At 48.9% G+C, this 16,225-nt stretch overlaps 1 protein-coding gene across 2 annotated transcripts; it reads left to right on the top strand.

The window, feature by feature from the left end:
- The first annotated feature begins 13,234 nt into the window (after positions 1 to 13,234).
- On the top strand, positions 13,235 to 16,078 carry LOC123093808 (probable low-specificity L-threonine aldolase 1). Of its 2 annotated transcripts, XM_044515863.1 has the most exons (10): positions 13,235 to 13,358; positions 13,804 to 14,263; positions 14,343 to 14,454; positions 14,565 to 14,615; positions 14,716 to 14,787; positions 14,883 to 15,015; positions 15,109 to 15,167; positions 15,263 to 15,360; positions 15,556 to 15,622; positions 15,894 to 16,078. In XM_044515863.1, exons 2-10 carry the CDS (start codon positions 13,821 to 13,823, stop codon positions 15,948 to 15,950), a joined length of 1,092 nt encoding a protein of 363 aa, XP_044371798.1. In that variant the 5' UTR covers positions 13,235 to 13,358; positions 13,804 to 13,820; the 3' UTR covers positions 15,951 to 16,078. The 2 variants fall into 2 exon arrangements, with proteins under 2 accessions (XP_044371798.1, XP_044371797.1); XM_044515862.1 differs by lacking the exon at positions 13,235 to 13,358 and having other exon boundaries at positions 13,728 to 14,263.
- Positions 16,079 to 16,225: the final 147 nt, after the last annotated feature.

Here is a 16,225-nt window from a genome sequence, read left to right as displayed (position 1 = left end):
TTCAGGTATTTCAGGATGTTCTTGACCGCTGTCCAGTGATCCACTCCTGGATTACTTTGGTACCTTCCTGCCAAGCTTATTGCTAAGCATACGTCAGGTCTGGTACACAGCATTGCATACATGATAGAGCCTATGGCTGAAGCATAGGGAACATCTTTCATTTTCTCTCTATCTTCTACTGTGGTCGGGCATTGAGTTTGACTCAACTTCACACCTTGTAGTACGGGCAAGAACCCTTTCTTTGCCTGATCCATTTTGAACCTTTTCAAAATTTTATCAAGGTATGTGCTTTGTGAAAGTCCTATTAAGCGTCTTGATCTATCTCTATAGATCTTGATGCCCAATATATAAGCAGCTTCACCGAGGTCTTTCATTGAAAAACTTTTATTCAAGTATCCCTTTATGCTATCCAGAAATTCTATATCATTCCCAATTAATAATATGTCATCTACATATAATATCAGAAATGCTACAGAGCTCCCACTCACTTTCTTGTAAATACAGGCTTCTCCAAAAGTCTGTATCAAACCTTGTGCTTTGATCACACTATCAAAGTGTTTATTCCAACTCCGAGATGCTTGCACCAGTCCATAAATGGAACGCTGGAGCTTGCACACTTTGTTAGCACCTTTTGGATCTACAAAACCTTCTGGCTGCATCATATACAACTCTTCTTCCAGAAATCCATTCAAGAATGCAGTTTTGACATCCATTTGCCAAATTTCATAATTATGAAATGCAGCAATAGCTAACATGATTCGGACAGACTTAAGCATCACTACGGGTGAGAAAGTCTCATCGTAGTCAACTTCTTGAACTTGTCGAAAACCTTTCGCAACAAGTCGAGCTTTATAGACAGTTACATTACCATCAGCGTCAGTCTTCTTCTTAAAGATCCATTTATTCTCAATTGCTTGCCGATCATCGGGCAAGTCAACCAAAGTCCATACTTTGTTTTCATACATGGATCCCATCTCAGATTTCATGGCCTCTAGCCATTTTGCGGAATCTGGGGTCATCATCGCTTCCTCATAGTTCGTAGGTTCATCATGGTCAAGCAACATGACTTCCAGAATTGGATTACCGTACCACTCTGGTGCGGATCTTACTCTGGTAGACCTACGAGGTTCAGTAGAAACTTGATCTGAAGTTTCATGATCAATATCATTAGCTTCCTCACTAATTGGTGTAGTTGTCACAGGAACCGGTTCTTGTGATGAACTACTTTACAATAAGGGAGTAGATACAGTTATCTCATCAAGTTCTACTTTCCTCCCACTCACTTCTTTCGAGAGAAACTCCTTCTCTAGAAAGGATCCGATTTTAGCAACGAAAATCTTGCCCTCAGATCTGTGATAGAAGGTGTACCCAATAGTCTCTTTTGGGTATCCTATGAAGACACATTTCTCCGATTTGGGTTCGAGCTTATCTGGTTGAAGTTTCTTCACATAAGCATCGCAGCCCCAAACTTTAAGAAACGACAACTTTGGTTTCTTGCCAAACCACAGTTCATAAGGCGTCGTCTTAACGGATTTTGATGGTGCCCTATTTAACGTGAATGCGGCCGTCTCTAAAGCATAACCCCAAAACGATAGCGGTAAATCAGTAAGAGACATCATAGATCGCACCATATCTAGTAAAGTACGATTACGACGTTCGGACACACCATTTCGTTGTGGTGTTCCGGGTGGCGTGAGTTGCGAAACTATTCCGTGTTGTTTCAAGTGTAGACCAAACTCGTAACTCAAATATTCTCCTCCACGATCAGATCGTAGACATTTTATTTTTCTGTTACGATGATTTTCTACTTCACTCCGAAATTCTTTGAACTTTTCAAATGTTTCAGACTTGTGTTTCATCAAGTAGATATACCCATATCTGCTCAAATCATCTGTGAAGGTGAGAAAATAACGATATCCGCTGCGAGCCTCAACATTCATTGGACCACAAACATCAGTATGTATGATTTCCAACAAATCAGTTGCTCGCTCCATAGTTCCGGAGAACGGCGTTTTAGTCATCTTGCCCATGAGGCACGGTTCGCAAGTACCAAGTGATTCATAATCAAGTGATTCCAGAATCCCATCAGTATGGAGTTTCTTCATGCGCTTTACACCGATATGACCTAAACGGCAGTGCCACAAATAAGTTGCACTATCATTATTAACTCTGCATCTTTTGGTTTCAACACTATGAATATGTGTATCACTACTATCGAGATTCAATAAAAATAGACCACTCTTCAAGGGTGCATGACCATAAAAGATATTACTCATATAAATAGAACAACCATTATTCTCTGATTTAAATGAATAACCGTCTCGCATCAAACAAGATCCAGATATAATGTTCATGCTTAATGCTGGCACCAAATAACAATTATTTAGGTCTAAAACTAATCCCGATGGTAGATGTAGAGGTAGCGTGCCGACCGCGATCACATCGACTTTGGAACCATTTCCCACGCGCATCGTCACCTCGTCCTTAGCCAATCTTCGCTTAATCCGTAGTCCCTGTTTCGAGTTGCAAATATTAGCAACAGAACCAGTATCAAATACCCAGGTGCTACTGCGAGCATTAGTAAGGTACACATCAATAACATGTATATCACATATACCTTTGTTCACTTTACCATCCTTCTTATCCGCCAAATACTTGGGGCAGTTCCGCTTCCAGTGTCCAGTCTGCTTGTAGTAGAAGCACTCAGTTTCAGGCTTAGGTCCAGACTTGGGTTTCTTCTCTTGAGCAACAACTTGCTTGCTGTTCTTTTTGAAGTTCCCCTTCTTCTTCCCTTTGCCCTTTTTCTTGAAACTGGTGGTCTTGTTAACCATCAACACTTGATGCTCCTTCTTGATTTCTACCTCCGCGGCTTTTAGCATCGCGAAGAGCTCGGGAATAGTCTTGTTCATCCCTTGCATATTATAGTTCATCACGAAGCTCTTGTAGCTTGGTGGCAGTGATTGAAGAATTCTGTCAATGACACTATCATCAGGAAGATTAACTCCCAGTTGAATCAAGTGATTATTATACCCAGACATTTTGAGTATATATTCACTGACAGAACTATTCTCTTCCATCTTGCAGCTATAGAACTTATTGGAGACTTCATATCTCTCAATCCGGGCATTTGCTTGAAATATTAACTTCAACTCCTGGAACATCTGATATGCTCCATGACGTTCAAAACGTCGTTGAAGACCCGGTTCCAAGCCGTAAAGCATGGCACACTGAACTATCGAGTAGTCATCAGCTTTGCTCTGCCAGACGTTCTTAACGTCGTCAGTTGCATCAGCAGCAGGCCTGGCACCCAGCGGTGCTTCCAGGACGTAACTTTTCTGTGCAGCAATGAGGATAATCCTCAGGTTACGGACCTAGTCCGTGTAATTGCTACCATCATCTTTCAACTTTGCTTTCTCAAGGAATGCATTAAAATTCAACGGAACAACAGCACGAGCCATCTATCTACAAACAAACATAGACAAGCAAAATACTATCAGGTACTAAGTTCATGATAAATTTAAGTTCAATTAATCATATTACTAAAGAACTCCCACTTAGACAGACATCTCTCTAGTCATCTAAGTGATCACGTGATCCAAATTAACTAAACCATGTCCGATCATCACGTGAGATGGAGTAGTTTCAATGGTGAACATCAATATGTTGATCATATCCACTATATGATTCACGCTCGACCTTTCGGTCTCCGTGTTCCGAGGCCATATCTGTATATGCTAGGCTCGTCAAGTATGACCTAAGTATTCCGCGTGTGCAACTGTTTTGCACCCGTTGTATTTGAACGTAGAGCCTATCACACCCGATCATCACGTGGTGTCTCAGCACGAAGAACTTTCGCAACGGTGCATACTCAGGGAGAACACTTCTTGATTATTAGTGAGAGATCATCTTAAAATGCTACCGTCAATCAAAGCAAGATAAGATGCATAAAGGATAAACATCACATGCAATCAATATAAGTGATACGATATGGCCATCATCATCTTGTGCTTGTGATCTCCATCTCCGAAGCACCGTCGTGATCACCATCGTCACCGGCGCGACACCTTGATCTCCATCATAGCATCGTTGTCGTTACGCCATCTATTGCTTCTACGACTATCGCTACCGCTTAGAGATAAAGTAAAGCAATTATAGGGCGTTTGCATTTCATACAATAAAGCGACAACCATATGGCTCCTGCCAGTTGCCGATAACTTCGGTTACAAAACATGATCATCTCATACAATATAATATAGCATCACGTCTTGACCATATCACATCACAACATGCCCTGCAAAAACAAGTTAGACGTCCTCTACTTTGTTGTTGCAAATTTTACGTGGCTGCTACGGGCTTAGCAAGAACTGTTCTTACCTACGCATCAAAACCACAACGATAGTTCGTCAAGTTAGTGCTGTTTTAACCTTCGCAAGGACCGGGCGTAGCCACACTCGATTCAGCTAAAGTGAGAGAGACAGACACCCGCCAGCCACCTTTAAGCGGAAGTGCTCGTAACGGTGAAACCAGTCTCGCGTAAGCGTACGCGTAATGTCGGTCCGGGCCGCTTCATCTCACAATACCGCCGAACCAAAGTATGACATGCTGGTAAGCAGTATGACTTGTATCGCCCACAACTCACTTGTGTTCTACTCGTGCATATAACATCAACGCATAAAACCTAGGCTCGGATGCCACTGTTGGGGAACGTAGTAATTTCAAAAAATTTCCTACGTACACGCAAGATCATGGTGATGGCATAGCAACGAGAGGGGAGAGTGTTGTCCATGTACCCTCGTAGACCGTAAGCGGAAGCGTTAGCACAACACGGTTGATGTAGTCGTACGTCTTCACGATCCGACCGATCCAAGCACCGAACGTACGGCACCTCCGAGTTCAGCACACGTTCAGCTCGATGACGATCCCCGGGCTCCGATCCAGCAAAGCTTCGGGGATGAGTTCCGTCAGCACGACGGCGTGGTGACGATGATGATGTTCTACCGGCGTAGGGCTTCGCCTAAACTCCGCGACGATATGACCGAGGTGGAATATGGTGGAGGGGGGCACCGCACACGGCTAAGGAATGATCCGTAGATCAACTTGTGTTGTCATGGGGTGTCCCCCTGCCCCCGTATATAAAGGAGGGAGGGGGGAGGTGCGGCCGGCCTAGGAGGGGGCACACCAAGGGGAGTCCTACTCCCACCGGGAGTAGGACTCCGTCCTTCCTTGTTGGAGTAGGAGAAGGGGAAAGAGGGGGAGAGGGAAAAGGAAAAGGGGGTTGCGCCCCTTGTCCAATTCGGACCAAAGGGGGGGGCGCAGGCCTCTTTCCTTTTGGCCTCTTTCCTCTATTCCCGTATAGCCCAATAAGGCCCATATACTCCCCGGCGAATTCCCGTAACTCTCCGGTACTCCGAAAAATACCCGAATCACTCGGAACCTTTACGAGCTCCGAATATTGTCATCCAATATATTGATCTTTACGTATCAACCATTTCGAGACTCCTCGTCATGTCCCCGATCTCATCCGGGACTCCGAACTCCTTCGGTACATCAAAACTCATAAACTCATAATATAACTGTCATCGAAACCTTAAGCGTGCGGACCCTACAGGTTCGAGAACTATGTAGACATGACCTAGAACTATTCTAGGTCAATAACCAATAGCGGAACCTGGATGCTCATATTGGCTCCTACATATTCTACGAAGATCTTTATCGGTCAAACCGTATAACAACATACGTTGTTCCCTTTGTCATCGGCATGTTACTTGCCCGAGATTCGATCGTCGGTATCTAATACCTAGTTCAATCTCGTTACCGGCAAGTCTCTTTACTCGTTCCGTAATGCATCATTCTGTAACCAACTCATTTGGTCACATTGCTTGCAAGGCTTATAAAGATGTGCATTACCGAGAGGGCCCAGAGATACCTCTCCGACAATCGGAGTGACAAAACCTAATCTCGAAATACGCCAACTCAACATGTACCTTCGGAGACACCTGTAGTACTCCTTTATAATCACCCAGTTACGTTGTGACGTTTGGTAGTACCCAAAGTGTTCCTCCAGTAAACGGGAGTTGCATATTTCTCATAGTTATAGGAACATGTATAAGTCATGAAGAAAGCAATAGCAATATACTAAACGATCAAGTGCTAGGCTAACAGAATGGGTCATGTCAATCACATCATTCTTCTAATGATGTGATCCCATTAATCAAATGACAACACATGTCTATGGTTAGGAAACATAACCATCTTTGATTAATAAGCTAGTCAAGTAGAGGCATACTAGTGACTATATGTTTGTCTATGTATTCACACATGTATCATGTTTCCGGTTAATACAATTCTAGCATGAATAATAAACATTTATCATGATATGAGGAAATAAATAATAACTTTATTATTGCCTCTAGGGCATATTTCCTTCACTCAGCCCCTAGTGCGGGCTGGGCATAGTTCGGCAACGATCCTTCTATAATGGCGAGAGATCGCATTAAGTCCAGAGCCTCGTTTAAGAATGGGGTCTTGACAGGGAAGCGAGAATCCATGGAGCGGGGCGGGACAGGAGTTACCTGGCCAAGCTCGTATAACATGGACCTCGAGAGTTCGGAGCTGGTACACGGAGGTGAGTCCGGCTCGATGAGGATAGAGGGAGCTTGGAGTTATTATGGGCCGGCCGATGAAACGATCCCCTCCGTATCTTTGGTGTTGAGATCTATGGTTGCGGAGAGTCCGGCGGGCTCTAAACTCCCGTCTTTGGACTCGGCGAGGAGTTCCGGATCTGAGGCCGGAGCTGCAGTTGAGGCCGCGGACCCTTGGAAGATCAAGTCTTCTCGGATATCAGTGACGTAGCTTAGGTTTCCGAAACTGATCTAATGACCAGGGGCGTAGCTATCGATGTGCTCCAGATGGCCAATCGAATTGGCACGCAATGCGAAGCCGCCAAATACGAAGATTTGGCCGGGGAGAAAAGTCTCCCTCGGGGCAGTATTGTTGTGGATGATTGGTGGAGCCATCGAGCCTTCTGGTGATAACACAGTGGAACTCTCAATGAAAGCACCAATATCGGTGTCAAAACCGGCAGATCTCGGGTAGGGGGTCCCGAACTGTGCGTCTAAGGATCAAAGGTAACAAGGAGGCAGGGGACACAATGTTTACCAGGTTCGGGCCCTCTTGATGGAGGTAATACCCTACTTCCTACTTGATTGACTTTGATGAGTATAGGGGTTACAAGAGTTGATATACCTCGAGATCGTAATGGCTAAACCCTAGATGTCTAGCTCGTATGATTCTCCTCGCATCTATGGACTAAACCCTCCGGTTTATATAGACACCGGAGGGATCTAGGGTTGTACATAGTCGGTTACAGAGAAAGGAAGATACATGATCCGAACGCCAAGCTTGCCATCCACGCAAAGGAGAATCCCATCCGGACACGAGGGAGGTCCTTCTATCTTGTATCTTCACGGCCCACCAGTCTGGCCCATGTCACATAGGCCGGTTCCCCGAGGACCCCATAGTCCAGGACTCCCTCAACAGTCCCTTAGTCATCACATTGGTGAACTGTTGTGCGGTCGAAACATGGAGGACCCGAATGCGTCCAAGGGCCACCTGCTCACGCACAAAGTGAATGTCCAGCTCAATGTGCTTTGTTTGGCGATGATGAACGGGATTGGCGGAAAAGTACACTGCAGAGACGTTGTCACGGTAGATAAACCGTAGCCTGGGAGACATCATGATGCAACTCTTGAAGTAGCTGTCATAGCCAGGTGCACTCGGCGATGGCATTGGCCATTGCTCAGTACTTAGCCTCCGCGCTGGAGCGTGAAATGGTGGATTGTCGCTTGGACGACCACGAGATGAGTGAATAACCGAGGTAGACGCAGTAGCCAGAGGTGGAGCGACGTGTGTCAGGGCATTCAACCCAGTCTTCATCGGAATAAGCCACCATGTCCAGTGTAGTGGACGCCGTGAGAGTGAGTCCAAAAGCATCATGCCACGGATGTATCGGGGAATCCGTTGATGAGTGTCCAATGAGAGTCACGAGTGGCGTGCATATGGAGACACACCTGTTGAACAATATACTGTAGATCCAGCCGGGTGAGAGTCAAATACTGAAGAACACCAACGATGGACCGGTAGAACGGAGCATCCGACGTGGGCGAGCCCTCAAGAGCTGAAACCTTGGCCTTCGTGTCAACAGGAGTAGCAACAGGGTGACAATTGAGCATGCCGACACGCTGAAGTAGCTCATGCGCATACTTCTTCTGATGAAGAAAGAAGCTGTCAGGTCGCCGAACGACCTCAATGCCAAGGAAATAATGGAGAGTTCCCAATTCCTTGATAGCAAACTCGTCACGCAGCCGAAGAGTGATCTGCTAAAGAAGGGCTGGGCATCGACATAAAGGAGCAAATAGACAATCGTGTCGTCCTGGTGATAGACAAACAACAAGGCATCCGAGCGAGTGACCCTGAAGCCAAGTGTTTGAAGGAATCCAGCAATACGCTGGTGCCAGGCGCGAGGTGCTTGCTTGAGACTGTATAGAGACCGGGACAACAAGCACACATGCCCAGGATGAGAGGCGTCGACGAAATCGATGGGCTGCTCACAGTAAACCTGCTCCCCAAGATGGCCATGAATGAAGGCGTTGGAGACATCCATCTGATGAACCGACCAGCCTCGGGAGACCGGCAGTTGGAGGACGGTGCGGATCGTGCCCGGTTTGACAACCGGCGCAAACGTCTCAGTGAAGTCAACGCCAGCGCGTTGCCGGAACCTACGGACCACCCAATGAGCCTTGTAGTGCTCAAGTGTACCAACAGAGCAGGTCTTATGATGAAAGACCCACTTGCCGCTGATGACGTTGGCGCGAGAAGGCCGGGGAACCATTGTCCAGGTACGGTTCCACTGAAGAGCGTCAAACTCTTCCTGCATCACAGCAAGCCAGTGAGGATCACAGAGGGATGCTCTGGCGGACATAGGAATAGGGGACGGCTCGATGGTGGAGGCAGCGAGGAGATACACTCGACGGTGAACGCCGGCTCGAGCCCGAGTGAGGGGGCGAGAAGGCAACTCCGGGACCGGCGAGGCTGCCGGCGATGACACCGGCAAGGCAGCCGGCGAGGCCACGGGCGAGGGCGCTGGTGAGGCGTCCAGCAAAGGAGCGGTGCCCGAGGCAGCCGGGGAAGGCGCCGACGGTGACAGTGAAGGCGGTGTGGGGACGCGAAGCGCAGCTCGTCCCATGACATGGGGACCGCCAAAGCCCGGAGGCGGTCCAAGAGCCGAGCAGGGCCGTCCACCTGATGGGGTCGCTGAAGGACCGCCGGTGGCCTGTGGCGACAGGGCAACGAGAGGTACCTACTGCTGAAAAGGGAACACCTTCTCATCAAAGTAAACGTGTTGGGAGGTGAATACTCGATGGGAGACAAGGTCGTAGCAGCGATAGCCTTTAGTGTTAGGCGGGTAGCTGAGGAAGATGCATGCGATGGAGCAGGGTGCAAGCTTATGTGGCACAATGGCGACGATGCTAGGATAGCAGAGACAGTCAAAAATGTGAAGCTCATCATAAGAGGGTGGTGCACCAAAGAGAAGATGATGAGGTGCAAAGTTCCCGCGAGTGTGACAGGGGCGGATGCTAATAAGGAGTGATGCGGTGGCGAGAGCGTCAGGCCAAAAGCGCGGAGGCACATTGGCATGAAAGAGAAGCGTCCGAACGCAATCATTAAGAGTACGCAGGACGCGCTTAGCGCGACCATTCTGTTGCGAAGTGTACGAGCATGTGAGACGAAAAGTCGTGCCATGTGTGGTGAGGAGAGTACGAACAACTAAGTTGTCGAACTCTTCCCGTTATCTGTTTGAAACGCAAGGATGGGACAACCAAACTGCATGAGAACATAGGAGTAAAATGCGGCGAGAGTGGAGATAACATCGGACTTACGCCGCAATGGGAAGGTCCACACATAGTGTGAAAAATCATCAAGAATAACAAGGTAATAAAGATAGCCCATATTACTTGCAACTGGAGAGGTCCAAACATCACTATGAATTAACTCAACGGGTACGATGCAACATGAGAAGACACCCTAAAAGGAAGACACACATGTTTGCCGAGGCAACATCCATGACAAGAGTGATCATCGATCTTATTACACGTGAAAGAAAAACTCTGAAATATATGACGAAGGGTGGCGGGGTTCGGATGACCCAAGCGAGCATGCCAGAGATCCACACCGGTGGCGAGGGCGACAGGGGCGACGGAGGTGGTGGAGGCGGTGGAGTGGACCGGGTAGAGCTCCTCGGGGCTGTCACATCAGTGAAGTACCATCCGGGTACAAGCGTCCTTAATAGAACCACACTCGACAAACTCTACAGTAACATGATTTTCAGGTGTAAAAGAACAAACATGATTTTTAATAAGATCAGGAGAAACTAACATGTTAGATAATGACAACAGAGTAGATGTGGATGGAAAAGATGCATGTCCTATATGAGTGATGGGAAGGGAGGAACCGTCACTGACGATGATACGAGCGGAGGTGTGGATAGGATAGGAGGTGTGGAGGTTACCGGGATGAGCAACCATATGCGCGGTAGCTCCATTGTCCATATACCAGTCGCACCGCCGGTGTGGGTGGACGGAGAGGGAGCGGAGCGCAGGGCCTCTAGGAGCGCCGGGTCCCACAGCACGGGTGGGAGGGCAGGCTGCTGAGACGGCGCCGTCAGGGGCAGCAGCGGCAGCCCTCCTGGCTGCGGCGGCTGTACGTCAAAGTGGGGCCCGTAGGGCGCCACGTAGGGCTGCGGCGCGGCGTAAAACGCCTGATGAGAGGGAGGTTGTGCGTCAAGGATACCCGAGGCAGGGGCACGAGGAACCTGCATGGAGTAGGCGTGCACAACGCCGGTCCACGGGTTCTGGCCGGCGTACCACGGGGCCGGCTGATACTGCTGCTGGGGCGGGCTGCTCCTCCCTGAGCCCCGGCGCCCTGTTGCTGCATGCGTCCACCGCGGTGACTCCCGTTAGCTGCGGGCGAGGGTGGCGGGAAGGGGGCGACCGACGCCTGGGAGTAGGCCGGTGCGGCCTGTGGGGCCAGCGCGGGACGCGGCGGCGGTGGCGCCGAGCCCCTTGCGGGTGCCAGCGACGAGGGCGGTGTGGGTCGCCCGAGTCCGGGCCATCTTCATTTGTCGCTCCTCCAATTTGAGATACACCATCACCTTGGCAAAGGTGGGCTCCGGGATGAGGGTGAGGTTGGAGGCGGCGTTCCCAAAGTCCACGTTGAGACCGGCGGTGAGGGTAATGATGAGGAGCTCATCACCGACCGTCTCGCCGAGATCGCGGAGCTCATCGGCAAGCTTTTTGAGGCGCATGCGAAAATCGTCGATAGACGAGTCAAGCTGCCGGCACCCGTAAAACTCGACATGGAGGAGGACCTTGCGCTGCAGTTTGTTGTCGGTGAAGAGGCCATTGAGCTTGGTCCAGACTTCGTAGGCGTCGTCGTCATCATCCACCACCGTGTGGAAGAGGTCCTTGGAGATGGTGAGATAGAACCAGCGGATGATGGTGGCGTCGAGGATCATCCACTCCTCGTCATGAATCATGAGGTTGGAGTCCACGGTGCCATCGACGTGGCCGTTGAGCAGGTACTCGCAGAACACCAAGGAGAAGTACCGCTTCCAAGCGGAGTAGGACGAAATGGATTGATCAAGCACCACCGGAACACGCTCGTGGATGTTCAAATCACGGACAAGGGTGACATCTGGACCGGCGAAGGGATTGGAGATGGTGGAGGAGGAGGAACTCATGGCGCGGCGAGGTGGGAGTAGGGAGGTGCGGCGCGGGTGGAGCGGCTAGGGATAGGGTTCGACGCGGGTTGGGGGTGGGGGTGGTGGGGAGGGGTGCGGAAGCGAGGAGGAGCGGCGGCGACCGGCGACGACATTAGCTACGGAGGAAACCGCGGTGGCGGCGGGTGGGAGGGCGGCGGCGAACGGAGGAACCGGCGGTGGCGGCGGCAACGGGTGACGGCGGCGAGGGAAGAAGCGGCGGCGGCGGCGGCTAGGTCTAGGAACGACATGCGATAAATACCATGTAGAAGACTAAAATAGGTTGTCAACACAATTACATTGATCGGTGCACCACACACACACACACACACACACACACGCGCGCGCACACACACACACACACACACACACACACACACACACACACACACACACATATATATATATATATATATATATATATATATATATATATATATATATATAATGTACAAGATGGGGCCACAACCTCAACTATACAGGATAACTAGGAGGTGGGCCCAAGGCACAATATACACGCACACAATATATTCAACATAAAGTAAACTACTCGCATCATGCAAGCGAACTCCGTCCAACAATTCGCGCCAACATGCAAAGAGCTCCTGTCATGCATTTTTTAATCAACCATGCATGGATTGTCATGAACAGTGTTCACAGATCAATTGTGTCGAGCGTAAGTTCGGCTGAACCATGACCCCAATATTTTCGACATATATAACTTTGAATAAATTACTTAAGGTGAAATGTCATGATCTGCACAAAACTAGCTAAGACGACCCTGCCCAAGCTCATCGCCATCCTCGTTCTCTCGATCGACATGGCAAGTGCGCATAACATACACAGTACCATTATTAAGGAAATACTACTCGTGGTGAGAATGGCACGCTCCGAATAAGACTAGCTAAGACGACCCTGACAAAACTTATGGTCACAGAAATATATAGGGATGTAAGTGGAGGCATCCATGATGTCCGCGAAAGCGAAAATAAGCTAGTCAATGTTTCTTTAAAAATGAAGGAAATACAAGAACCATATGAATGCGGACGTCGCGGATCCTGAGAAATGTCTGGTGGCCGGCTGCGGAACCCACGAGTGAGGCCACTGAAACCAACTGAATATCTGAGTATTCTGCCACTTGGTATACTATATCTTTGCGAGTGTGAACTGACCGTGACCGGTGGAGATGGTTGGGTATTGAATTTTTGTTAGACCCGATTGAAGAGTGCATTGGTGTGAAGTGAGCAGACCGACGTCGGAGATGATTGTAGCTCCATCATTAGAAAGCAACGGGCCACCGCTTTCCTACGTGGCTCTGCAGGAGCGCACGTGGAGACAAGCGACCTGTCAAAGCCGACGACCTCGCCAAGGTTAGGTCACGTCGCCTAGCTCGTCTTCTTCCTCCATCCAGCGGCGCCGCCGGCCTCTACAAATCACCGCTCCTCTCCTGCAACGTACGCACACCACCGCAGGGAAGCCACAGCTTTCCGCTCGACACCCCCCGTCCCCCGTCCACCTCGCCTCCCGCTACATCCGGATTCTGGTGCGCAAATTCTTCTTTTATCCGTTCCAGACTTCCAGTGACGATAGTGCTGCTAATTTCTATTATTTCTGAAATTCGTTGTACTGTCGTGATTGAAGATGAACAGGTTAATTTTTTTTTTAAAAAAATGGTCTGTGCTTATTGAACGGATAGAGTTGGCCGTATGTGTCGATCCTTGTTGGAGCCATCGCATCTGCACCGCACACATTTGGCGTGGAGCCGTGCAGCTCGTCGTCGTGTGTCCGAGTAGTAAGCTAGCTGCTGCAATGTAGTACAAAAACGAATCAAAAGCAGAGCCGTCCGCATGGCATTTTCTCTAGTCTAGAATATAAATCATGTCGCCATCCTTCAATATAAAAATCATGTCTGCTGGGAGTTTGAGTGGTTCACAGCTTCACAGCGCCTTCACAATTGATTGAGAGATCATTCCGTTATCCTACTCAAGCCTGCAGAGCAGAAAGGATGGCGACCAAGGTGGTGGACCTGCGCTCCGACACGGTGACCAAGCCGTCGGAGGCCATGCGCGCCGCCATGGCCGCGGCGGACGTGGACGACGACGTGCTGGGCGCCGACCCTACGGCCTGCCGCTTCGAGGCGGAGATGGCGCGGATCATGGGCAAGGAGGCCGCGCTGTTCGTCCCCTCGGGCACCATGGCCAACCTCATCTCCGTCCTCGCGCACTGCGACGCCAGGGGCAGCGAGGTCATCCTCGGACACGACTCCCACATCCATGTCTACGAGCACGGCGGCATCTCCACCCTCGGCGGCGTCCACCCCAGGACCGTCCCCAACAACCCCGACGGCACAATGGACATCGACAGGATCGTCGCCGCCATCCGGAGCACGGACGGGGCGCTCTACTACCCCACCACCAGGCTCATCTGCTTGGAGAACACCCATGGAAAGTGAGTGAGCTGCATTCTCTGTTAGTAGAACTCTGATTTTTCCCTGATTGATGGAGTATTTTTGTTGTTGTTGCTGCAGTTCTGGTGGGAAGTGTCTGACTGTAGAATACACTGACAAGGTTGGTGAAGTCGCTAAGGCTCATGGCCTGAAGCTTCATATCGACGGAGCTCGTATCTTCAATGCTTCCGTGGTAAGTAACAACTGCTATGGGATCAATTAAACGTCATGTGATGTCGAAGTACCAAGCATGTGTATCTTCTCCTGACATTTCTAGATCATCAATGTTATCCTGCCTGTCAGGCACTTGGAGTTCCTGTTGACAGACTTGTGAGAGCTGCTGATTCAGTTTCGGTATGTATCAATCTGCTTGGCACTATACTAAAATGATATTCCCTCCGTCCCAAAATAAGTGTCTCAATTTTGTATTCCTCTGTTAAACGTCGAAATGCAGGTATGCCTGTCGAAAGGGATAGGTGCTCCTGTTGGATCAGTTATCGTTGGCTCCAAGGCCTTCATACACAAGGTGATGATGGGTAGATATTCTGCATGCTAGTGAGTTTCACCTGCTTGCTTAAGAGAAGATGCAAGGGAAATCTGACAAATAATACTTACTTTCAGGCTAAAATTCTTAGGAAGACTTTAGGTGGTGGAATGAGGCAGGTAGGGGTTCTTTGTGCTGCCGCCGAAGTCGGAGTTCGCGACACCTTAGGCAAGCTTGCCGATGACCATCGGAAGGCTAAAGTTTTAGCAGGTTTCATGTTGATCTATCTTCTCCATCCTATTTACAGGCCCTTAACGGCATCGATATAACCCTGAATTTGGTTTTGTTTGTCCAAATGTTCAGATGGACTGAAGAAAATCAAGCAGTTCACAGTGGATTTGACTTCAGTGGAGACCAATATGGTTAGTCTGTTATTCCATATATCTACTGAGCTTGATGTGTTCTTTCAGATTAGCTATCATGTTTGTGACCTCCGGCGATGTATTCCCTTCGCTAGGTGTTCTTTGATATGGCGGATCCGCGCATAACGCCTGCCAAACTGTGCCAAGCCCTGAAACAGCGCAGTGTGCTTGCAATGCCAACAAGCCCCAAGAGGTTCAGTTCACTTCGCTCAACTGCATTTTTCTTTTTTTATCTGCTTATTCATATTATCAACCTCAACTCCTCACTATAAGAATCATTAATTATGTCTGTTTGGACTGGTCTCTTAACTAAAACAATATGCTGTATACTTAGTCAAAAGAAACGCACTGCTTTATTTGATTCCGAGCTCCCTTGATTAATTTGCAGCGTCAGATTCGTCGTCCACTACCAAATTTCAGACGGCGACATCCAGTATACTTTAAAATGTATCGAGGTACTACAGAAATCGTTCCAGATTTATATGTTTTCACCTTTGTACTCCCTCCGTCCGGAAATACTTGTCGGAAAAATGGATAAAAATGGATGTATCTAGAACTAAATTACGTCTCGATACATCCATTTCTTCGACAAGTATTTTCAGACGGAGGGAGTATCACCGTTGCTCTGATCGGGGGCTGCTACCGTATCCTTTCGAAGGAAAAAAAAATCACCGATGCTGCTGTGATTGGTGGGATATCACTGACATGTTGCTGCTCTTTTTCCAGGAAGCCGTGGAGGAAATGCTGGCATGCGACGCCAAACCGGAGCAGTTGCTAAGCTAGCTAGGCCACACTTCGTGAATTACTACGTGATTGCTATGCATAATGCACCATCCAGATCGTTTGTGAAATAATGGATTGCCTGTTTGTGCGCGCGCGCGGTGTCAATGTTGTGGGCATGTGGGCCGTGTTCTTCTGTGTTCTTCAGCTTGGATGGAGAGCATGCAATGCAATTACGGATAGTTGTGACGATACAGGTGGATCAATGGTCGTCTACTCTGTTTGGAGTATTGTTTGACCGTAGTAACCCTCGTCCGAATGATCGATCCACCTGTTCT

Source organism: Triticum aestivum, chromosome 4B (assembly GCF_018294505.1).
Source record: "Triticum aestivum cultivar Chinese Spring chromosome 4B, IWGSC CS RefSeq v2.1, whole genome shotgun sequence".
Lineage (NCBI taxonomy): Eukaryota > Viridiplantae > Streptophyta > Magnoliopsida > Poales > Poaceae > Triticum > Triticum aestivum.
The sequence above is the reverse complement of the archived record's forward strand: the minus strand, read 5'-3'. Positions and strand labels throughout refer to the sequence as shown.

Excerpts from the sequence above, each read along its gene's own strand:
- LOC123093808 (XM_044515863.1), top strand. The coding sequence starts at position 13,821 with ATGGCGACCAAGGTGGTGGACCTGCGCTCCGACACGGTGACCAAGCCG. Across the intron at positions 14,616-14,715 it reads GAGCTGCTGATTCAGTTTCG|GTATGCCTGTCGAAAGGGAT; the intron begins GTATGTATCAAT and ends GTCGAAATGCAG. Across the intron at positions 14,788-14,882 it reads CCAAGGCCTTCATACACAAG|GCTAAAATTCTTAGGAAGAC; the intron begins GTGATGATGGGT and ends ACTTACTTTCAG.